This window comes from Pelecanus crispus, chromosome 1 (assembly GCF_030463565.1).
Source record: "Pelecanus crispus isolate bPelCri1 chromosome 1, bPelCri1.pri, whole genome shotgun sequence".
Taxonomy (NCBI): domain Eukaryota; kingdom Metazoa; phylum Chordata; class Aves; order Pelecaniformes; family Pelecanidae; genus Pelecanus; species Pelecanus crispus.
In genome coordinates this window covers 69830557-69856793 of record NC_134643.1, presented here as the reverse complement: position 1 = coordinate 69856793, position 26237 = coordinate 69830557, and the positions used below count along the sequence as shown (strand labels likewise).

Here is a 26237-nt window from a genome sequence, read left to right as displayed (position 1 = left end):
AGAAATTAAAGATGCATCAAGAATGAGCAGAAAACTGAGATGAGTGGAAAAATACAGCTAAGACAACAGCTATATGTTTTTTCCAGAGAGTTTGTGTCAGGTGTTGTCAAATTAGTTAAACATTTCCTTACAATTTATGATGTCCAGGGTCTTCTGTTGTTGACCTGACTGTTGGCCATTCATAAGACGCATACATCATTTGTAACTATGAAGCCAACATAAACAGTGCTTTGAACATGAAGCATTATAAGAACTCCATCAAAACCAGAGCCCTTCTTGTTCCATGTTAGCCATTTAAATGAGTAGCTTGGATACATATGTTTGTGCCTTATGCCATAACCTGTTGCACAAAACTGAACTTGTGCAATTTAAATGATTCCAACATCAAAAGTGACATAACAGTTATGCTACTCATTTCCCAACAGCCAGCCCAATGCTGATGGGAGAAAAGAAAGACTGTGCTTAAGGAAGAGGAAACCAGCCCAGAAGATCCCAAATGAAGAGATAAAAGACTTTAGAAGTAAAAAACATCCATTTTAGCTACCAACTTAAGTATTGTATATGAGGGTATTGTTAATAATTACCAATCATTTACTTCTAATAACAATACATTTCTAATGCCTTATATTTCATGTTTTACATATGTTCTTATTCTCTTGATTTAATGTTGAAAAAAGTGATGCAATAGACCAAAGTTCTGAAAACAGAGATGCTAATTCAGAACATGTTAAAAAAGGTTAAAAGGGAAGACATTTCCTACTGGAAACTGAATCTGTTTATGGCATTAAGAGCAGTTTTGTAACTTGATGAAGTACTAATACAGTGTCACTCATTACTTGTTATTCAGGTTTATGATGTGCTGTACAAGGGATGCAAAGTATCAGTTATACCTGGCAGAACCTCAACCAGGTACTTCAGGATTAGTAGAGACCATTAGCCACCAAATTCAAGTAGTCATGTTCCGCCTTTTTAATTATGTAATACCTTACTAGTTACTCTACTATGTGTAAATCTGTTGCCCAATTCAGTCAAGAAAGAGACTTCCATAAATTAAAAGGTAGGCTTTTTACCAGGTCTCAAATTGCTCCAAAAATGTGAAGGTTTATAAGCAACAGTTCATATGGTAAAAAGTTTTGCAAGTTAATCACTATTTCTATTTGTAATAGCTTAAAAGAACAACAAAAGAAGCCTAACTGAATGGAATATTAGGGGCAGAAATACTGTCCACCCAGTAAGAATTTAAAAAAAAAATAAGAAAGATATAGTACATTCCCTTTTAAAATGAAAAAGCAGTGAAAATATAGAAATATTGAGTTAAAATGATCCATTTGAATGGAAAAAAAATTACTTCTACATTTTCGTAGTAAAGTCTGCTATTCATAACGTTCTAATCGAGCAGATTTGAAGTCCAGAAAATTAAAGTGCTCAGCAGCAAAATCTCAGCTCATTGTTTCAGTTGTACATAAGCCTATATGGCATATTGACCCTTCTTGTTATTGGTGCACCCTAAAAATTAGTACCTTCACTCACAGATGGTTAACAAAATTAACTGAGTTGCTTAGTCACAGAGAAATACATGTCAACTGTGCAGGACAGCTGAAGCTCAACACCGTTCCAGAAAAGGTGGCAAAAATAAAAGATGTCTTGCTTCAAGCCTAACCTAAGCATACTATAGAGCTCTTATGAATACATGTCTGAAGAGCTCACAGCACTTAATAGATCCAGTCAGTTTTTGAAGTAGGAGGTGATTTTGCTTTCTAATCGTTAGCACAGAGGACAAATTCTCCAATATCTCAAACTACAACAACCACTAACTGCATGATTTTGAATAATCACATTATCTCTAACCCAATTTACTGGTTTGGAAACATTTTAAAATATGCATTCATTGATGGAAACAACACGTACCTTCCTGAGTGTTTAAATGTTTAATTCACCAGTATTTAAACTCCTTCAGAGGCTCAAGCATTAGAAGCTGTACAAACATGACCATATCCCAAACAGCCTTTTATTTTGCAGCAGCACTGTTTGGAAGGTCCTCAGATAGTTCCTACTTGTCATGTATTCGTTGGTTTCACAAAACAGTTTTGGTGTGTGTGAACTAGACAGAAATCAGAAAAAACTAAAACAGAAAGTCTGCTCCACATGCACACCAAACACACCCCAATCCCTAATGGAGAAATAAAGAAGTGAACCAAGTATCACTCCTTCAGATAGCATAAAGCCACATGTGCAGGGGAATGTTTGGTTCAATGGACCAGAATAAATCTAGTCAAGAGTTAAACAGCCAAATTATATACAGCATATATATGAAGTGGTCCCAGCATCAACTACTGTCTATCTATAATCAGGTCTTACTGCACCAAATAACCTGCTAACAAGTTCAGCCTGTGAAGTACAGATCTACTTTTTCCAGATCAGTCTTCAAAGACTGTCTAGCATTCAGCAGTTCACAAGGAAACATTAACTGTATGAAGTACAACAGAAAGTGAATTAATGATTTCTTCCACAAGTTCCCAGTCTTTCAGATTAAAGAAGTCTGACATGAACACTATAAACAGTTAATTAACAAAAAAGTGACACTAAATGTGAATGAATGACAATTCTCACACAGTCAAAAAATAGACAGACCTCAGACCTCTTAAAGGCAAACAGATTTGAGCTGATTCAGCCACATGGAAAGAAGGAAAAGAATAATTTCTGAATAAGTACACACTAAATTGATTCTGCTTTGAGAAAACACAGCATGCAGTTTTAGAAGGCTAGTCTTGAATGCATTCCCAGCCTTAGGAAAAAAAAAAAAGTAAAAGCTTTTCCTGGAAAGAAATGATAACTTGGAACCTTCTTTAAATGGCAAACATTGGATTTTGAATCTTATTTCTAGGAGAATGGAGGAGAGAGAACATAACAGCAGTACAACCATCAAATTTGTTCAATTGTTGTATGTTAAGTTCAAAGTCCAATTTTAAAGTCAAATTATAAACATATTTAGTTAATTAAAACAAAAAAGCAAGACAGGTTTTGTAAGAGTAATTAAAAGGCATACTATTTCCAACTAAAATGCTTATAAAGGATTAATTGTGGAACTACTAGTAGGATCTCACTAGCATGTTACATAACTGCAAAAGCTGCGACCGCTGGTATTACACACAGTAACCTGAGCACTCACAGTAGTACCCACATTTAACTTCATCTGTTTGGTGAAGTATGTACATGGAGCTTCTCATGAATCATGGCCAAAGCATACTTATTAAAAGTTTTGTTACTGTCAAAACCATCTGCTAGTTCAAATCAAAATGAATTCAGTGTTAAGAAGAGTTTGAAGGAATTAATTTTATTACAAGGTCTTTTTTGGGGTCTCCCCCCCAATAAACTACTGCAGATAATTCCATTCTTTGGAACCTCCCAGACACGGTGAAGTGATCAGAAGGTCCAAAGGCTCTCCGCAAAGAGGATCACAAAATGGTTGAATTTTTCATTTTTCTTCACCCATATAAAAAGCTGTTGACTGCACATATATAGCACACTATTTACTTTCTCATATGAAAGTATACCTATGCTTCCTTAGACAGGTCCCTCCTGTGAGTAACCAGGCTCACAGATCTATTAAAATGGTTACACATTAACAGACTCACAACCATATGACCAAACCTGACCCATCCGATACTGTCTGAAGGAGAAAGCTTAAAAATTGTCCTCCAAATCAAAACTTCCATAGACAGAATAATTTGATTTTACTCAACTAATCTACAGGCTGATGAAGACTGGGAAATTCCTCTACCCTCAAAAAAAGCAAATCTATGGTTGTAGGCCTTTTGTACAATGTACTCTGCATACACCGTTAATCTCCAGAAGCAACTACATCTGTTAATTTTAACACACACACACACAAAAGGAAGATTTCAGAAAAGTCCATATATTTTTAATGCTAATGTAAAGCACTCAAAGATTGCCATACTTGGTCAGATCTAAGAATTATGTGGATTTTTACCCTCTGCCCTCTCCCAAAGTTCTTCTCTCCTTCCTCATTGGGATCACTGAGCAGCATAATCAGAAAAACACTGAAATTTTGGTGTTTAACTGTGATCTACCTAGTAAACACAACACTGTCATGTGTACTCCTAAACTGAAGGGAGATGAATAATGAATCACTGCACAACCTGATTCTCCATGTTTATCCAGTCGAGGAAAATAAGGCAGTTACTTCCTAAGTCTCCAGTGCAGGGCACAGCATTTCCTAATAACCTAATTAAAAGCCTTGACTGTGCTTGTTCTTTCTGCCCATTTCCTTCTTCTAGGATTATTCTGGGATTCATCATTTCACCTATTAGCACTAACCCTCAGCCTAAAGCTTTTGGCATCCTGTCCATGGACGTACTTCTCATCCAGCAAAGAAATACTGAAACCTCTTGCCACAGAAGCCAAAACCACTTTCAGGAACTTCGTAAGTACACTTTTAGCTGATGCAAAATCTAGACCAATAATTAAGTCTTGCTGTGAACTGAGGGATCTCTTGTGGATCAGATAAACAACTATGTCCCATAAGACTTCCATGAAACAAACCCTAACCTAAAAAGAGATAGGAGCAAATCTTATCCTACACACTCCTTCACTCTTTTTAAGTCTACAATACAACTAAGACCACCTTTTTCTTATGTGGAGGAGAAAAACCTCACAGTTACTTTCCATTTGTGTGCATGAGATGCACCTTCCAGTTCCTTGAAAGCAGAAAAATAATTTCATTTTTGTAGGACACTGGTAAGAAAGTGTTCAACACAGGCACCTTCAATCACAATATCTAGTTCCACTGAAAGGATCTAGCCTAGGTTGTAGAAGTATGATCACTCTTAAAGACGATGTCTTTCTCATCAATCTACTGCTTCTTTAGATCAGATCCAAGGCATGAATTGACTATGGAGGATTAGAATCTCCTACAGTAAGGCTTTGCTTTCCAAGCAGGCTAGTGGTGTTGCTTTTGATATTTATAACATTTCTAGTAAGAGCTTAAGAGCTTTGGTATAATGCCCCGAGTCCTTTAGCAAATCAAACGTTTAGTATTAAATGTTTACATTTCTCAAAAGAGTTGTAGCTATAAGAGTAAGTCTCACGGAGGCCTACAGTTGTGAGATCAGATGTTGGAATAGGCTGTGCAGGTATCTTGCCTCTCTAACAAGGAGAGGTCTAGTCATCTCAAGTTACTTTTGCTGCTTCATGGTTTATTTCTGTTCATCTGAGAACTGATATCCACTTATACTGTGGAAAGTCAGCAAGACAGGAGGTCTACTATAAGACACACCACTATCTACAGTGACAGGACTTCTTGGTCCAAAATAACTCAAATCTACCAATAAGCTAAGCCTGAGATGAGCACTCTTGCACTTACAGGTCCTCGAAGACAACATGCTACAACAAAAATGTATGTTCAGAAAGCTTTTCCCTCCCCTCAGTCAAAAACAAGTATTTGCCATCTGGGACATGATTCCACTAAAAACTAGACTATTACTCAGACAATTTCATGACTCCTGTAAGGGAAAAAGGCATGTAAGTCTCATCACACTGCATTAAAAAAGGTAGGATTTGCATTTTTTTTTTTTTTTTTTTTTTTTTTTTTAATGCCAGGAGCAATCAACTACTATGGAAGAACCAGATCCTGTACTAAGTACCAGATTTTCATCTCTGAATAGTGGTAGTTCATGTGCTGACTTGTTTTAATCTCAGAAACAAGGGACAAAAAGGATCAGAAGAAATGCATGGCCCTGTATTCTTTTGAATCCACATCAACATATAATTAGAAGACCATCTGCTCTCAAAATTTAACAAACCAAGGTAGCTGGTCATCGGACAAGAAGGATCAAAAACATCCATAAACTTAATGTCAAGCATACTTCCTCATGTAGAAGGCCTGCATCTGTGAAACATTTAGACTGCAAAAGAGTATTTAGTGAAGTGCCTACTCCTGATAGTGCTGCTCATAAGAACATGATGATGATGATGTAAGTATTGGCCAGGAAAAAAACGCAACCATACTTAGCTTTGATACAGATACCGGTTAGGCTTAGTTAATTTTGGACTACCATTTATTACTTGTTTGCTTTTCCAAACCTAGGCTGTCTCCCTGTTTCTCTCCCCAGCCCACTGGGGCAGGGATGTGAAAGGGGAGGAACAGAAGGGAAGAAGCAGGAAAGGGTACCACTGTAGAAACAGAAATGTATAGCAAGACACTACAGAGCCTGATAACAATGCAGGTATCATACAGCAACAGGCGTTAACAAAGCACCTTTTAAAAAAAGTAGAATTCATTCTCCACCTCTGTGGTATATTTGCAGAGCATTGAAAAAGATCTTTTCATTGGACAGCTGATCTCCATCCCTTTCTCCCTCCCTCAACATAAAGTGTATTTTCATTATGTTATGCATGAGATTAGAAAAGCCATCACCCCTATGACCTGGTCTTACTTTGTGTGCTTGCAATGAACCGCCTGAGAACGTTAGGAAACTATATACTACCTTTAAATTCCTTTTGATGTTGTGGAGTCAAATTCTGGAAGAATCTAACTGCCTCCAAACAATTGCTCACCCTTGTTGGCTTATAGCATTTATTTTCCAAAATAGTGACAACAATCATTAGATTTTGAAAGCAATCCATACAGGAACTGCAGGCAGCATAGAGCAACAAGGACTAAATCATTTTTCTCTCCTTTTCAAGGGAATCCTGGACGAGCAGCCCCTACCCAATGAAGAGCAAAAGCAGCTCACTCCACACACACTTGAGTCATTTAAATAACAACAGGAAAAAGTAGTATTACATAAATTAAAAAAACCCTAAAAGCTTGTATATAGATGAATAAACACTTTAAATGCAACAGCCATCAAAATCCTAGGTTTACCGATGACAGTACATTACTTAGCATTCCAGTTTACAAACGAAGTTGCTAAAATTAAACTGAAGAAGCCAGTCACATGGTATTTATTCCTGTAACTGTTATAAGTTTAACTCCTCCAATTTCTAATGCAATGATCACTAGAAGCACTCCTAATGGTGTTCTATGCCAGTATTTTGTCATCTGATCACATTCATTTCAATGAGCACACATACAATAAGATGACAATTTTATGCTTTTGGCGTTTGGGGGTTTGGTTTGTTTATTTTTGTTGGTTTTTTGTGGTTTGTTGCATTTTGGTGTTTGGTTTTGGTTTTTTTTTTTAAGTCCAGTTTCTTCCTAGGGTGAATCCATAAGACTTTCTTAATGAAGGTCAATTGACAAAAATTCAAATTATCATGAGGTCTCTTCAAATACTGATCTAGATGTTGATAGTGAATCCTTCCATGGATTCTTTCTTTTCCTTATGGTTTAAATATAAAAACTGACTCCGCAATTGCAAAACATGGTGTATATTGGCATGCCCCAAATTCTCCCAATCAGTACAAAAGTTTTTGGTGTTTAGTCCAAGGTTATAAATAGAAAAAAAAAAAGTTTCCTTAGGATAAAGGAAAACAGAGTATTTAATATTCTTTGGAAGCAAAAGTGACTGTACAAAACACAATATAACAACAGGGCATGATTGAGTTACAAAGCATTTCAACAGTAAAAAGAACAATCACTAAATCAAGGGGTTTTTTGGTGATTTACTACGATCTCTATGTTAGAATGGAGCTTTACAAAAACTGATCATTGCCACCTGCTTCTTAAGGCTCCTAATATAACCAAAAAAACCCATTTCTGCTTCACAGTCCAAGGTACTACTACTGCAAGCACTAAGCAAATCACTTGGATATAAACACAGAAGGAAACTAACTACACTTTGTCCTTGTATTTCTTCCCACTACAAAAGGTGACTCTGGTCTTTCCGAGAGGACCCAATATAAATCTCCAAATACTATATAAAAATATACTTACATAGACCTCGTGGGTTATGAAACCAAATTTTGCTGAAAAGACATTCTTTTCAAGGTTATCTTCAAGGAAAAAATGGAGATACAATTATGATCCCCTACATTTAGCTGATGCAGTCATTTTTCCCTCTGATCATCAGATTATGCCAAAAATTATGCAGAGAAACTACAAAGCATTATCCATGCAGGAAAAAAGAATAGTGTAATCCCAAATAGCTACACTTACCTGCTGACAATCTGTTGTAATCTGATTTCTGTCAAAGAGCTCAAATCACCACAAATCACTATTACCAAAAACACGGGTATCTTGTCTTCACTAAACACAAGTGTATGTACAAAATGAATTCAAAGGAGTCATACACTGGAATATCTAGAACACTACCAAGTTTATTCTCTTTTTCCCCTCCTGCCCGCTGAGGCTAAAGTGGCATTTCACAATGTTTCTTTCTTCAATTAGTAATTCAGAGAGCTGGCACGACTGCTCTTGAAAAACTTACGCAATACAGTAATAGCTTTCAGGATACAGAAACGTCTCCTCTAAACTCTTTCGGTCTCTAGCTCTTATCTCAGAATATACATATATATATTTATCCTAAATACAAGAAGTTTCTCTGTCTTACTAATGTCTCAAGCGTTATACAGACTGCTAACAGGACCTTAGATACCTATTTGGCAGAACAAAAATTGTTCTTTCCAACTAACAGTTTAGTCATGGCGGCCCACTCTGCTGTATCATTTTCAAGTCTATGAGGCTTTCTAATATCATCAAATTGAAGAGAGTTAAAAAAAGCTCTATTTCAGGTTTTGGCCTTGGAGGCATCCATGAAGACAGGCATACATATTATTAATACAACTTCAGTGCTTATTCCATAGACTGGCAGTTCCATCAAAAGTGCTCCTCTCCTTTCTACTTACATCAGTAACACACAGAGTAAGAAAGACACATAAGAATACTAGATCTGGTATTAGAAAGCTATAATAACAGTACAAGACCTCTCCTAAAATGAACTATAATGTAGGAGTACCTCTGTTATTGCTGTCGTCAATCATGGTTCAACTGTTCACTGAGTGAACATCTGTTCCAAACCAGAGCCTTACAGAGTTTCAAGCTACCTAGTTCATACTTTAGAAAGCAAGAAGACTTAAGGGAAGAAGTTAGCAACTCAAACACCAGAAATGCGATAATGCCAAAAGAGACAATGGCTTCTAGAGAAACGCAATAACACAGACAAGATTTTTCAGCAATGTACATACTGAATGGCGGAATAATACACTGCAACCCTAGTTAGGAGCATAATGTCTGAACAGTCTCAATACCTATAAGGGAGGACCAGAATTTAAAGCAATCCCTTCCCTAGCTTAATAGCAAAAAGCACAGTTAAACTATTAAGTTCCACAGTACCACTGACGTCACCTACTTTACTACAAGCTGCTTTTAAGTTGGTAGTATTCCCCTTGTATGTTTAATGGATCAAATAGGGACCAGCTGTTCAGCCTATACTACAGTTCAAAGCAAGCCAAGGTATTAGATTCTACCTCAATAAGAAACATGGGAGAAAAGGAACATCGGGGAACCTAAATAAGCACAAAGAGTCTAATTTTATTTCCTTATAGAATTGCAAAAAGATGGAACACAGGGCAATTACATAACAATTTGTGAAGTCACTACAAAGTGCTGCAACTTGATAAATGCCTCACACATCAAGCACTCTTGAGGAGATAGTTTTGAGTTATTCTAAAAGAGAATTAAGTTATAATTTCATGCTGCAACTGGGGAAAGATAGAGGGAACCTCTGTTCTAGAGAGCCAACAGATAGCTGCCATTGAAAGAATTGTTTAAGTGTGACGCTGTGGGATACGGATAATGCCTTTAAGCAATGACTATCGAACCGCATACGGCACAATTAAACATCCATAATGGGAGAAAGTCTAGCTTTCTGTCAACTAATACCAACTCAGGAATGGTACTAGTATTAGAATGACACAGTACTAAGACACATCAAAGCCATTTGTTTAATATAATTAAAAAAAAAAATTAAATCAATGGAGAAGTGAGAATTAATCTGATTTTCAGAGGAAGAATGTACTCATTAGAAGCTCAGCCAGTCTCACAACAGCAGCACCCAACACCTTTAAGAGGCTAACACATGGACAACTGTATTTTAAAAAGCAAGATGCTCATTCCACACTACCATGAAATGGAGAGTACTTCTGACTGTGAGGATGCAATCAAAGAAGTCCGGAGAACAACACTGATGAAACGCTGGAGTACAACCATCAGACTCCTCCATCACAATAAAGTAGAATGTTCTTCAAGTGCTTACCCCAAGCAAGGTGAAATTCCTTTCAGAAATATTTTCTTGGTTAAACTCTCTCACTCAGACATCCAAGGCCTCTAACCACAAAAAGACCACAGAAATACATCAAAGTAAAAAGATGTTTTCAGCAGTACTACATTATTTCAGCTGAAGCATAAATCAGATCTTAAATGTAGATCAGTCAAATGTGGGAAATTTCAATGCAGGGTGTTAGACATCAAATTTGCATTGAACTACTTATTTTAATGGGCAATCACCTTGTTATAAGCAAGTTTCAGCTGAGAGGAATTCCTTTGTTCTTGAGTTCCACATAGTCCACCATGGTCCAGTTTTTAGGGAAATTATTTCTATTCAAGTGCAAAAGATACTTACTGTCTTTCCCTCCCTCTTCTGGATTCTGATGAAGACATTTCCAGGGAAACTTTAAACCACACACACACTAAAAAAAAATTATTTTTCAACACAGAAAAATACAGTTCCTACTAAAGCATGCTGAGGAGAGTGATACCATGCCAAAAACAAGCTCCTGTTTATTGGCTCCATTAGTTCCTCCTTGGATACGCATGGCTTTGTTAACCTTCGAGAAATCATTTGCACTCTCCTTTTGGCTTCTTGCAAGTATAATGGGTTAACTAATCCACACTGCACTGGAAACTGTTCTATTTTTCCAAGAACCTATGTTAACTACAGGAATACTTTCCATGTTTAGTTTTGAGCTCTTCAAAATGAGATGACAATGACATTCCCCATTTATGAAAAGAAAGGATTTTCTGCCTCTTCAAGATCAACAACAAAGGATGAAAACAAAGTTTGGCATATGCTAACACTCCACAGCTGTAGTATTTGCTCAGAGTAGCAGATGAATACAGCTGTGTTGCACCACAACTGGTGAAAACACCATAACTGAGCAAGACTAAAGCACTCTCAACCCAAGTGAGAGCTATATAGGTGCACGCACATGACATTCTCAGTATTATATCCAAGACATCCCTGCTACCTATTGCCCTAAGATGACAGCCAAAGAGAGATGTGACTGCCTCAGGACAGGTAGCATGCTCTTTAATCTCCCTATTTATTCTCTGATCTTTATTGAATCCAGAAAATTTCTTGGAAATCAGTAAGCAATACATCAATAATTGTGATTTATTTGCACATGTTCCCAAGAAATGGGAAAGAAAATCCAAAGACAGCAGTGCATTTTTCACAGGAGGCTGAGGTAGCAATCAAACAGAGCTCACATTTTCACATATTTTTAACAACTTCCAAAACCAAGCGGCAATTCAATCATTCAAAGTTGAGGTGACAGGAACAGCAGTAAAAAATACAATCAGGGACAATCAAATGTGCATAGAGGAATAAAGAGCCAAGATCACAGCAAAGAGATTAAGATGACTATCACATAATGGCATGAGTCAGCCAGCATCTTAGCTCCATGAGCTGAGTCAATTTTTAACAATGCATTTGGCCTTAGCTAAACTTAATATAAAGCACAAGTTCTGCCCATGAGAGAAGTCTTTATTAAAAGTGATGTGCTGAAATACTCCTATTGAGGTCTAAAACACCAGTTCCCTCAATTATACTGGAACTCGTTTTATGGGGAGGCTGGAGGGGTAATGAAGAGATTTTTCTGGTCCCCCAACAGATCAGAGAAATCCCTTGTTCAGTGTCTAAACAGAGAAGTCTGTTTAATTACAGTAAATCCTATTAAACTGATCTTCCTTATAAAGGGCTGAAGTGACCAACTCCAAAAGGCTATAGAAGACATAATGAATTCCGAGTTTAATTAGGACACAGTGTTAGCTAACTATAATCTATTAATTAGCATTCTTAGTTTTTACAGCTCATTGCAATAATACCCTTTTACTTTTAAATTGCACCCTTCTTTTTTTGGACCAAAGTTATACAATTCTACCAGCATGCTAGTAATTATAGTGATTGCCTAGAGAACAGCAGCCTGGAAATATCTGTAAATGTTTAATTAGGGGATAAAGGAAAGACAAGGAAAAAACCAACTCAGATAGCAGAGTCACTGTTCTCCAATCTACACATACTTAGTAACTGCTTAATCCATTCTAAACCATACATTCATTGCATTTTTCTTGCAAGATTTCCACAGCATCCTCAACTGATTTCAGAAAAAAATTTATTACTTTCCAAGACATTCTCTTCAGTATGCAAACCAGACTTAAAAATGAAAAGAATCTGAGAATTAAAATACTTACCTGCAGCTGAAATACAAAGAGCATCAGAAAGTTGAGTGAATGGTATTCCATGTATTCATTATACTGGTACTGTACCACTATAACTCAAATTTTCACTGGATTACTCCTCCTAAGGAAATCCTACTTTTTTAATAAAAATTATTTAACTTTAGGTTTTCTTCACTCCAAGAAGACATACGAAAATGAATATGAAATGTTGCACACATTAACAAATCTCATGTTGTGATACTTACCATTCAGTAAGAATACAGCCATAAAACTATATGACAAGTTCATTAATTTATTTCATACTAACTCAGGAAAAGCACCTTACTTTCTTCAACTCAGTTCTTTAAAAAGTGAAAAGAAAATCTCAGACAGCTTCAGTGTGGCAGATTATCACTAACCAAAAGGAATCTACTATTTCAGACAGGTCACCTGAAAGTAGAGTATAACATATCAAGTACTACTAGCACTATTTTTTTCCACCAGCAGTTTCCCTCTCCCCTCCACCTTCTAAAGCAAATTTTAAAAAAGAAGTGCTGCCTAAAATAGCAAGTATACCTTAAGAGCTTCAAGAACATGATCACGCTTGAATTATGGAAACTATTTCATTAAACTTTCTTGGATATTTAAAAAACTCAATAGGGAAAGTAATTTTGTCATGGTGAAAGCTGACTTAACATTTCAGGAAACTTTTGGAGTTGGACGCTGGGCCTGTTTTCCATAAGAATAGTTAGGTTTCTTACCAGAGAGATGCCTAGCTCACATTTGGTCAGAAACAACTAAACAGGAGGACACTAACTCAAAGACAAGTAGGTACTTCAGGATTAAGCTAGCAAGAAGGTCTAGGTGGGAAAATTTAAAAAAAGCTTTTAATAAGTAGCGCTGACTACAAAGAGACCTCAATTTTAACCAGCCTCTCCGTTTTATTCTAATTTAGGGATGTTTTCAAGAGGGACAAGACAAAAGAACTAGATGCCCAAGATTCTCTGTTCTTCTGCCTATTCTCTAACTAGCCAGACCACTACAAAAAAACTGCAGGGTGCTTTACGAGAGTTGCATAACAAGATATGCACAGCTTATGACAAAAGAATAGATGAGCAGGTATTAAACAGTGTTACTTAAACATAGCCAAGAACACAATTTATATCTGTTTGTGGAAGCTGCAGGTCTGGAGGTTTTAACCGGAGCTCTAAAACAAGACCAGTGTAACATGAACTTTGTTTTACTGGCAATCTGTCAACATTCAGCAACAGTTAAGCTGTATTTGGGGTCAGCAGTTAGTACATTCTGCACCTCAGAGAATGCTTCAAGAGGTAAGCACTGTAGATATATTAATTATGATCAGGGTAAAATACTTCCAAAGGGAAACCAACTGGTTAGCATCAGTCCTATGAAAAAAACCACACGCCACAGAAGAAACGAGCACTCAACAGGTAGCTTACAAGTCTGACAAGAAACATTTAAGAGGCTTGCAAGTTGAAAACACATCTTATTCACACCAATTACCTTGGGAAAAGCACCAATGTAATTTAGCTGGTTAAATGTGACATGCAAGTTTATTAAACTCATTTAATCATGCTACTGCACTAACACAACAGTGACATTAGATGACAAACCTGGTTTTCTTCTTGCAAAACTCTATATTGTTCCTTCCAAATGGTGATTTTTGAAGCTTCATCCTTCCTCAGAGCTCTCTCCTTTTTTAGCTCAGGACTCCAAAAGGTCTTGATACTGTTCATGGAAGAACTCAGCTTGCTTTCTTTCACCTCCACATCCTTGCGAAGCAGATCATTCTCCCTTAACACTTCTTTGAGTTGTGTCTGCAGATCCATTATTGTGTTATCCCTGGCCTGGCGGAGTGAGTGAGGCACGGTGGATGCCATACTCACTGGAGGGAGATGGTGCTCTCCAAATGCAATAGTATCACTGGCAACTCCACTACTGGCAATGTTAGGGCTGCTACCCATTGCAGTCATCCTAACACCGTAAGGCAGCCGCCCCCCAGATCGGCCCAAAGTCATGGTGCTCTTTGGGGTGTCTGCACCCACATTCTCATGGTCACTTAGATACATAGGGCCAGACGTAGCATAGGCAGCATTTAAGGACTGAATATTTTCCATAGAAAGGGTTTTCCCACTGCCACCCCCAGTACTACTTCCAGAACTGCCTCCTGTGCTGTTGGTTCGACGATGGCCCAAGCGTGGTGACCGTGGCAGCCTTGGTGAACGCCCTGGACTCTGGTTGCTTGGCTCAACCTTACCAACTGACCGAGCACTTCCATACATGATTAAGCTGGTGGTGTGAGGCAATTAGATAGGCATAAATCAGGAATAAGAGAAATCCTGTTAAGTTCTTCAGCGGTTTTAAGTCAGCTTAAGGCCAATCACAACTTATAACAGACCCAGTTGTCCATCTTTGAAGTCACGTGCTCACAATGTTCAGGACCATATCTGTATCAATAAAAATAACATGTTAAAAACTGTGTTGATAAAAATAACATATTTAATACCTAGTTTATCACAAAATATTTTGTCCCATGTTCGAATAAAGTGTAGTCTGCTACCTTTACACTTCTCCACCATCTTTTCATTCCCACTCACAAAAAAGCGATCTTTTATTTAAAACCTAATATTTAAACTCAAAAAGGAACTTCTATTCTTGCTTTTCCGTTCTTATATTATCACAGTAAAGAGAGAGAGAGGAAACAAAGAACCCATCAATTGCTAAACCATAATTTTGTCAGTCATGACCTGAACTCTACAAAAGTAGTCTAACTTTTTCTTCCTCTTTCTAACTGGCCCTAATTCTTTACCTGTTACCTTTCTGAGTAAGAGAGACAACCAAAATTTAAAGCCCATTCAGTAGTATTTTTTCTCCTTCAAGCACTGCTAGCTTCATTAGGACAGCTTCTAAACCCTGTTGCTGTGAAAATAATCCTGCAAATGGGAAGGTAAGATGGACTGAAATCATTCTGATCATGATCTCAAATCAACTAGCAGGTCCCTTTAGTGTTGCTTTCAGCCCTCCTCCACACTCAGAAATCAGAACTGAAACTAAGAAGAATCATGAAATCATTACTGACCACAACGCTTAAGCAAGTATAGCTACAACTCCGAAAGAATAGCAATCACACAGCAATGGGACCAGGGAGGTTAAGAGGAACAAGAGAATCACACCTGCAGTGAAAACTGGTTCCAGTCTCTTTTTTTCTCTCAAACTGGGATTCAGACCTAAACATGACTTAAATCTTTGTTCAGGCTAAGCAAAGATTTCCACCAAAACATACTTCTCATTAACCAGCTCAGATTAACTCCATTAATCATTCCAACAGCAGGGATCTCTCAAAACATAGAACAGTATGACATCATCATGCTGCAGTTCCTCCTCCCCTCTCCTTTTTCTTTAAACATGGACTCTGGCAGCATATGCAATAGAATTCCTTATTTTTGCACCATACATTATGCTGTTCTACAAGTGCTAGCATGTAGGTCTCTAGTACAGGAGCACTGGGCTGAGACCACTGTTAGTAGTCACGATCTAGTACAGGAGCAAGAAACAGGGATGAAATCCACTCTTGTGACTGAACTACTGCACTGTAGAACTACTCCCACTATACAGGTCTCACTTTTTTTCCTATTTTTTTCCAGTGTAAACTATTTCAAGTCACTGTTGGGCTCAACTGAAATCAAAACTAGAACACTGAAACATTCCTGGTCTGACCTCTCCCCATTAGATGAAAGAATACATAGTGTCCAAAGAGCAGCAGCATCTTATATATCCCATCATCTTTCCTTTCACACCAGCTTTCATCTAGCCTCACCTTCTGATCGGAAGTTAGGTTTGCCAGATATTAGGAATCAATTTTTACAAAGCCTATAGCTGAAGGCATGTTTGTGAGATAATAATTGGGCAAGCAGGTTAATGATTAGGCTTAAAAGAGGAATACACTTACATAAGAAATTGTAGAAATAGTAAAACTGAGTGGAGGGAAGGAGACAAAAAAAAATATTGGAAAAAATATTGCAAAAAATACTGGAAAAGGGTAGAAAGAAAAAAAAATAACAGCCTGATGAAGAAAAGATAAATTTTTCCTTTCAGAAACAAGTTAGTATAGGAAAGGATACAACAAGAAATAGTTTTAAAATGTTTAGTTTAACCCTAAGTTTTAAATGGAAAACTTGGTAACGGAAAACAGAGGAAGCCAGCATTTTTTTGTTTTAACACTATTTCATAGAAGATACAATAGCATGAGTAATTTTACAAAGCTTATGGAAGCTGGTACTGGTTTGTGAGCAGCCCTCAAGAAGTTCAAGTGCTCACTCTTTCTCAAGCTTTATCTTTGTTTTTAAATTACAATCAAAGCTAGCAACAATATTGCTACAGAATATTTTAAACACATACGCAAAGGAAAATAGGCCAAGGACAGATAGCCAGTGGCATTAATAATTGAAGTTAGCTACCAAAACACCACCTACAGGGTTGGGTTTTTTTAATACAAGTTACAGATAAGACATTTCTTCTATTTCAGCCACACATCCTTATACAAAACAGTAGAGAAATATAAACTATGTAACAAAGTCTACAGTGTACCACTGGAGTTTCTTCAATAAGTAAGACACTGTACCCCGGATCTGAAAGAAAAACACTTCTTCCAAATAGAAAAGCTATTTCAGACTAATCTCACTGTTTGACATATCAAAATGCTAAAAATGCTGCTGTGACACCAGTTGAGCACTCAAGTCAAATATGATTTCTTAGACTCTACATAAAGTACATTCAACTCGGAGCTTGTACTCACAAGGATTCTCTTGAAAATTAATCCAGATCACAGCACTTAATTCATTTCCTAGTAGCTCACACCACAGTAAATCAGTGCAAACACTCATTCACTTAGCAGCTTCCAGTGAGTTTAACTTGAACCAGAAGATTAGACATGTTTTATTCTGTGCGTTTGAATTAAACCACTTTCTCCCAAAAACATTAAGTTTAAATGTTGCTAGAAGTACATTACTGTTGCATGCATAAGTATCACCTAGTAAAGAGCTTAACAACCCACAAGAAACACACAAAAGATTTTAGATCATTTCTAATGAGTTAATCACCCCCAAAATGGAAAACTCACGGAATTGCTTTCTCTTTGCTTTAGCAAACGTTTTGTTAAACTATTAATAGCTTTTCAAAGCTGATGTCCTTGACAGCAAAGTAGCTTCCCAGGCAGCTGAAAGGAGCTGGTACCACAGCAGGTGCTGTGCAGTAGCCATCTTCTAATATACTGGGCAGGCAGGTTAGCTCTTGTCCACCTTAAATGGAAACACCAGTCCTATGCTAATTCAACTCTAAGCTTTGTTTCACAGGTAGGCACCATCCCCTCTGTTACAACAGAAAAATCAAATAATTCAAGCTATGAAAGCCAACTGCTACAATTAGCTGTTGATTAGGGTTACAGAAAGGATTCCCGGAGCGGGCACATGTGAAACTCAGGGAGAACTCTGACATCGCTGCCATCATCGCCACACATTACACTGCACTCACTTTTCAAAAGCTAAACCAAACAAAAGCAGTAGATTAAGAAAATAAAGTGTCTTTGGAAATGAGCAGATGTGACCCTCCAGTATTTCTCTTGAAATGAGAACTTTCATTACACCACTGTTAGACTTGACAACTATGACTATTCCAAATATTAACTAAATACACCCTTCCAACCATGTTTCAGTATTTTCACTGACACAGACATTTGTCATGGTTCAAGAGGAAAAAAAACCCAAACAAACAAATAAACCCCACAAAACATGTTACACAACAAATCTTAACCCCCTTTTTTTTAATATATATTTTTTTCTAGTAGCGTTTATCACCAGCCATTTCACTTTGTCGCTATTAGGAATCCATAAGCAGAAGTAGATATTAAGACAATTCACACTAAGAAAAACATCTTTCATCCTGGAAACAGCAAAGTGAAGGAAGTGACAAAACGCCTTTTCTCATTTGCAATACCAATTGATCAAGAAAAAGAAAGAGTTCTAGGTTCCTCCAGGAGTCCAAGCAAAATTACATGGAAGATTGCTTTCAGACAGCAACATAACCAGAAAAGTTTTTCAATATTCTGACCCACACTAGCATTTTACTAGGAGTCTCCGAAGTATGGTCTCTTGTCTTCCATGAGGCCAACATGCAGCACTCTTACTTTTTTCCTCTTCTACTGTGACTCTAAATTTAGTCACAAATAAATCATCCCTTAACCTTACAGGATGGTGGTAACCACAAGAAACACTGTCCAACTGTGACATGAATGTATTGACCATTTTTCCGTTGCAAAATCTCCTGTAGGTTTCAAAAGCCTCTGGTCCTTTCTGCCAATACAGGAACCCTTACCTAAGATTACAGAGAAAGAGACTATAAACGGCAAGTGTTTAAAAAACCAAAACCACTGAAGCCAGCGCTAAACCATTTTTCCTCAAGATAGCTTGCACACCTTTACATTTGTGAAATGAAACTCTCTTGTTCACTGTTCACTAAGAGAACAAAAACTTCCAAAGATCATCCTATCTGCAAGCTAAATAAAAAAATCCCCCAAAATTAACATCAGCCAAAGTAAAAATTTTATATAGATATCTAGAGATTGACAGAGCAGCTTTGCAAGTACAGAGACATATGATCGACCTTCTTTAGTATTAGTTGAAAATGCTATCTAGTGATTATGAAAAAGCTTGAAAGAAGGACTATCAGAAGCATAAAAAGAATAGATGAGAATTACACAATATTGTAGAAAAAGGTTGGAAAAAAGGACAGTTATGAACACATTTTCTGTATGAAAATGGTAAGATAGCTAACAGTACATCCTGCCTGAAGTGCCAGCTAAGAAAAATATCTTCTAAGATCACAGGTAACTGTCCAGAAACACTCAGAGACAGACACCATGAACTGTGAAAAAAGTTTATAATCTGACAGTAAATATTTCAATGTACTACAGTGCAACTTGTGGCAACTAAAATGAATCTGTTTCATTACAATAGCCTAGTCATAGCCAGTGAAAAGCAATGGAGAATCAAGCCGCCTTCAAAACAGCAAAGCAGCTACCGCTCCAAGAAATACAGCGATATCCAGAACCATACATCAATGAAAATGCTAATTCAAAGCAGCATGAAAGCTGGTAACTCCTGCCATCAGAACCTAGCATGCTGAAAGAATAGTAAAATGCAACCTGCACAACTTCATGCAGATTTACCTGTAAGGCATGTATGAAGTGAGAGAGGGTAGGAATAGGTACACTAGTCTTGTCAAAAGACCTGGGGGTTTTCAATGGAAGAGTTGTATTCAGGCATAGTAGAAATGTTAGAAATTCTGGAGGGATCACATTAACATCAACTTCAGGGTAAAGGATCCAATAAAATGAGATGTATTTACCAACACTGTCACACTCGGCCCCTGCATCTACTATTTTACGTGAACCAATGGCTCAGAAAGCAGAAAATTCCTGGCTACAGCTGACAGAAAACAGAAGATGTATCAACACAAAGTTTTGTTAACCTCTGGAGTATCTCTCTGTCATATAAATATATGATGCCTTTCATATCTCCCCCTACTCCAGGACAAACACTAATACCACAGTAACTACAACTAGCTAAGTAACCAAACCCAATAAGAAAAACGTACTGCAGAAATACAGGAAAATCCCTGCTTACATTTGTTACAACAAAAAGAGTTTTGGAATAACTTGTACAGCCTTCAGCAAGTAACGTTTCCTCTGAATTTCTTTTCTGCAGTTTCTGTTCAGGACTGACAGCCAGCAACATTTACGGAGTCAACCCCTTGCTAGTGTCACTGCCTGACAGTCAGGAACGGGGCAGTTTGATCACGAACTAGGCAGGCACGCACATCTCGCAGCACTGTGACCCCCCTAGTGCCTCCCATCAGCATCATGGCAGCCATACACCCAGCTTCCAGAAGACTGAACTTTACTGTAGCACTGACTCCTGTCTGCACAAGGAAAGCTTTAAATGTCAGTTGTATAATAGCAACAGAAAAGTCAGCCTTTATAAGAGCCATCTTAATCCGATAAAGCACTGTAGCAGACACATTAGACTTCATTAACAGAGGTAGCAATTGTTCACATTTTCATAATTCACACCCAAGTTAATTGCAAATAAGTACAACTAGATTATACAGTGGGACCTGGACTCCAGAATGGAGAGGGGAGGGAGGGGAGGAAAGATGGAATTCCAAAAAAAGGAACAGCTTATATTCCAGTAAAGCCCTGCCAGATATCTTTACCCCGGAATTCAAATAGTGGGTATGATAGACAAGATTCACAACAACTTAGAGGTGTGTTAACCAAGACCAAGAGAAAAACTGAATTCCTGTTACTTTCTGGTGCACACCACAATTACAAAAGCTATGGTTGCTATATTAATTTATATAAAAAATGTGAAGCATCTGTCTTAGGACTATATTGTAGATTTTAGGTTTAACTAGTTTTGGAAGGTAAGAAAGCTCACTACTTTTCATTTTAAATTAATGGCTACTACGCACAGAAAGGGCAGAAGAAATTTTACTTGGGAAATTGTTTGCAAGCCAGCCAATGCTGGACACAAGGCATTGAACCCATGGAATTCAGGGTTGTTTATCCATACCAAAATAGTCTTATCCTCATGGCCTTGACAGCAAGAAAGCAAAAGGGATGAATGAAATTAAGAAAGAAAGAAGACAAAAAAATAACTGTTCGTATTACGATTGATTCTCATTCCTAGATAGCACATGAATAGATGCCCAAGCACTGGCACCTGTTTATGGTCAATCCTTTTTATAAGTTGGTTTGGGTTTTTATTTGTTTGGGGGTGGGGGGGATTGGTTTGATTCTTTTTTCCCCCCCAAAAGTAAGTTCACCTACTTGCACATCTGCCATGTTCACTGAAAGCAACAGTGCCTTTGTTCTGTCTCACCAAACACGAGAAGATGGGAATTGATACATTCACCCCATATACACAGCCAGAGAAATCTTCCCAGAAAAATATCTCAAGAATAAGTGAAAATCTTTAGGTGACTTTGACATACTAAAAACCATGTTTTGTAAAAGGTAGGCCATCAACCCTCACCCTAACATTTTGAGGAAAAACCCAGAAGTCATTTGTCAAAGGAGTGGTTTTTTTCTAAACATAAATTGACAGCCCTGTTACATACTTTTTAAATTCGAAAGGTTAGCGTAAATGGTACACATACACTTTAAATCACCACAGAACATCGAAACATCCTGATTATCTCCCCTTTTTAGACACCATTCTGCTTCCCATTCTTCTCTCCCATTCCTACAATATATCCCATCCAGAACACACTACCCACGAGCCTCTAAACAAGAGCCAGAAATATTCATCAGCTTCCTAGTTAATTTGTCTCCAGCAAGAATACATTTCCTTTCATGAGATCTCCTTAATCCACAAGGAAGCCATAAGACAACAGAATATGTTCTACTCTATAGCAGCTTCTTTGCAAAAGCAGTTTTAACTGACATCAGGTTTTGTTTCTTAAAATTCCCGTAAGTCTTGATATCAGCATAAAGGGTATACTTTCACCACCGTGGCTTCATTCCTTTATATCTTCTTTCCCAAAAAATGAGACCACAAAAAGAAAAAGGCTCACTATTATTATAAAAATACATGTATTTCAACTAAATCTTTATTTACTCATATTTATATACTCTTTATGATACACCACTTGCTTATAAGGATTTTTTTCCTAAAGCTCTAGAGGTCGGCCTCAACTCGAGGCAGAACATCAGGTGCTATTGATAGTGAGCCTTACCTCATCTCACTTGTCAGACTAAAGGGGTTCTGCTCACAGTATACTAAGAGTTAACCTGGTCGCTAAATTTGGGTGTACAAGCAAGTTCCTTCCCTTTGCCAGGTTGCTGTGTACCAATAGAAATTTTTCTGCCTTCCTTGAGAGACTGGGGCACATAATTCTTAATGCTATCTGGACATCACACTTAAAGGCTTCCCAGGTATGGCAGAAGTCTTGGACATTGTTCCAGCACCTATTCTCTCCTGTAGCTTTAAATATTTCACTGGCAGCATTGAATTTGTTACATGATCATTAGCACATGGTGCAGATATGTTGTGGACCATTCTCAACTGCTGGCTCTTGTCTGGATTTTCCAGGAACTGGACCCAGTGACCAACAGAGTCCCTCCCTGCCCTACATTCTTAACACCGACACGTGTAAGCAGGCTGGATAGGTGCATCAGGATTTGTTTTGTGCGATGACTGGCAGCTAATTATAAATGTCTAAATTTAAAGCAGATATGAGGTAAACAACAAAAATTATCATGTGTCTCTCTTCTTTTTAAAAAAGTCCAAAACACAAAAAGCAACAGGAGTCAGAACATTCCTAGTGATGAACTGATTAAAGTAACTCTCACCCTTCTAATTACCTAGAAAATTGAAGACCTGTGATCGTTCATCTTCCGTCACTGTATAGCTAAAGAGTTTCTAGCCTGATTTTTAGAGTATACAGTCGGTAAATACTGTGTGTTTGTATGCATAGTTGTTTCTCTCTTCCCCCCAGGTGGTATGCAACCAACCACCAACTTCCCAATAGTGGAAACAAAATGCTAAAAGTGATAAAGACACTTCAAAAGCCCAGCAGTACCTAGAAGCACTAGTGAATGTGCATAGACAGCTAGCCTAAAGTCACCACGGGTAACATCACTGTGCCAAGCAAAGCATGCTCCATCTACAGAATTTCCATCATAATCTCACCCTGACAACAAAGTTTTGTTAACAATATTGACACAACCCACATACGAGAAAACCTTACTTTTCCTAAATCAGCATTGGATTTTCTAGGATCTCATGCTCTACCACTGCCATACGGCAGCCCACTGCATGCCACGGAGTTAAACTCTTGGCTTAAACAGGCAGTAATCGATAGACTCCTCATCACCCAGAGTGCTCTTACAGCAGGGTAGCCAGCAAGGTTCAAGAACACGTATTATTGTTTCTTAATTCTAGCAATCGGTCTGATTATTTAAAGAGCTGCATACATGCATCCATTCATATGTTTCTGAGCATACCATAACCAGATAAAACAAGCCAGACCTTCTAAACGTACTACTATTTTCAGGTGGCTTAGCCAGGTAAGTGTTGTAACAAACCTCTTGCACAAGAGAGGCTTTTGGGGGAACAGGCTGGAAAATAGGGAGAGGTGAGGGAAGGAGGGATAACAATGGGAGAGTATCCTGCTTCACAGAATAAGGAATTATTCTGGGACTCATGCACTGGTTACAATAGCGTGGTGAAATATTTCTATTCATACAGCAACACAGATAACTGCAACCAGGAACTGAGAAAGTAGCAGATTCAGAAAAAAAAAAAAAAAAAACCAACTGAGGTTTCTTTCATGACCAAGATTTGCAATTCAACAAAAAGGTACAGGCCATGTAAATACCAAACCTGCTTTTTTTGCCAGTCAGGCCATTTAGCCAGATATTAGCGATGAAAAGTTATGCAAACAGAATCTCATAAAAGCTTGCGACAGGATCAAAGACTTAAGAAAAACACGATGCTTTAATATAGCCCAGGTAGCAGAAACGCAAACTGAAGAAAACCTGCTAACATCCTTACAGTGATTTAATTACAGCTGAATTAGTTTCCCAGAAAATGTGAGAAAGTTCAAATTATATCAAATACTATGATAAAATCACATTTTACTCAGCAGATCCCAAACTTTTTCTAGCTGCAGCCCCTCTTGCAGCTTGATAGATTCAGACAATTCCAAATTTCTGGATGATATAGTAAAGCCATATACTTGACTATTCAGAAAACTGCTGTTCTGTGACAAAGTTCTGAACTATGCTTCCAGAACTGAACTACACTCAGTACAGCTGTCTCAGTTACTAAATAACTAGTGGTTTAGTCCATATATTTCATTACTGGGGAAAAAAAAGAAAAAATCAAACTACTCTACTACTGACGGTGCTCATACTAGCATGGGCAAGGTGGTGATTTTTCTCTTCTAATTTTATTTGATATGGCTGTAAGGGTGCTGACTCATAAGTGACCCCGAATTGGGGCACACATCTGAGCCGCTGCAGTTTTCAACACAAAATACAGTAATACGTCAGGCTGTAGATCGCAGTAGCTCAGGAGGAGACGTATGTTCAGCCACCTACGGCTATAGATGCAGTAACCTCCAGGAGAAAAGGAGGGCAGGCAGCTGGTGGAGGTTTTTGCTGTAGACGTCCTAGCCGGGTTGGCCATTGTTTAAGAATTACAACCCCGCAGCCAAACCAGGCAACTTTTTTTTGGTTATAGCCTGTTGGATTTGAGGTAACATACTATCTAGCTACAACCACCCCACATACATCAATGTGCCCCCCAAAATGAGCTCTGTTAAAATGTTAAACATGCATTGTTCTTCAGACCAATTCTATTTCTATCCCTTTGCTTTCATTCTCTTGGCTTCTGTGCTGCTTTCCCCACCGCCACCTCCAAAGACATTCCTTTATATCTTTTCTTCATGTTTCCTAATCTCTCCCATTTCCATTAGGGTTTCACTTTAAACCATTTCACGCCATGTCGGCACGAACCATAACGTGAACCTCCAGCGTGCGTACAACATTCCACGTCAAATAAATTGTATACTTCATAACTAAGATTTAGAGTTCACGTTACAAACGAGACAGATGTGGAAAGACAGCAATTCCTGACACATGCTTCAGGATGGCAGCAGATTCAGAAACAAAGAATGGTGTCAGCTGACGCTTACTTTGTGGTAGATGTAATAAAATAAATGAAATGCGACCATTCAGCATTCAGAGGGAAAAAGTGAAAAAAAAAAAGAAAAAATCCAACGACGCTGCAAGGACTAGGTAGAAAGACACCATTGCCTCAGATGATGTGACTAAGACAATAAAAGCGTGCGCCTCCCAAGGACAGACTAAATAAGTAGGGGCGAAAAATGCAATCCGGAACGCGAGTGGGAAGAGCACGAAGGACCTACAGTACGAGGAGCCCCAAACCCCACCCGGCGCCCAGCAGCAGCCCGCCCCGGCGCACCGCCACCACCATGAGCAATGCCCGGCAGGACGCGGGCCCGCTCGCCTGCCGCGGGGGAGGAGGCGGCGGCGGGCAGGGCGATGTGGCCCGTCCCCGCCGCGGTCCCCGCGGGGCGGCCGGGGCCGGGCTGCGGCCGCCCAGCCCCCGGGCGCTGACAGCGTGCGCGGGGCCCGGCAGGGGCGAGGCCCCGCACCCCCCCCGGCCGCCTCCCCCGGCCGCGCCCGGGCGCCCCCCCTCTCCGGCCGGCCGACCGGACACGCAGCCCTCGGCGGAGCCGCCGCCGGACCCGGACCCACCTGAGCGGCAGCTTCCCGGCGACAGGCCCCGCCGCCGCCTGCCCCCTGCCCCGCCGCCGCCGCAGCCCCTGCCCAGCCCGGCGACTGCCCGCAGCTACCGGCTCCCGCAGGCCCCGCCCCGCCCCTGGCTCCCCCCAGCGGCCGGTAAAAAACGTTAATTCCCACCCGCCCCCCCCGCGCCGACCCCCCGCGCCGAGCGAGGCCCCTCACCTGCCTGTCAGCCCGCGGGCAGGGGGGGCGCGACGGCAGCAGCGGGCGGCGGCGGCGGCGCCCCGGCCAGGTCGGGTCGGGTGGGCTCCGCGCCCGCCGCTCTTCTCCTCCTCCTCCTCTGGCCGCCGCCTCCCGCGCGCGAGCTCCGCCGCTCCCTCCCGCGCCCCCGGCGCGAGACATGCAAAGCCCCGCCCCTGTCGCCGCCGAAGCGCGACGCCCCGCAGCCCCGCCCTTCTACGGCCGCGCGGCGCCCCGCCTACGGCG

General features: G+C 39.3%; 2 protein-coding genes across 4 annotated transcripts in view; one reads left to right on the top strand and one right to left on the bottom strand.

The window, feature by feature from the left end:
- Nucleotides 1-14813, bottom strand: part of ERC1 (ELKS/RAB6-interacting/CAST family member 1) — a 296882-nt gene extending 282069 nt beyond the window's left edge. For all 3 annotated transcript variants that reach the window (XM_075706947.1, XM_075706956.1, XM_075706964.1), the window contains exon 1: nucleotides 14035-14813. In XM_075706947.1, coding sequence (XP_075563062.1) covers nucleotides 14035-14703 — 669 coding nt within the window. In that variant the 5' untranslated portion in view covers nucleotides 14704-14813. The remainder of the gene's footprint in view (nucleotides 1-14034) is intronic.
- RAD52 (RAD52 DNA repair protein) overlaps nucleotides 1-26237 on the top strand; it is a 99319-nt gene that overhangs the window by 55253 nt on the left and 17829 nt on the right. The window lies entirely within an intron of this gene.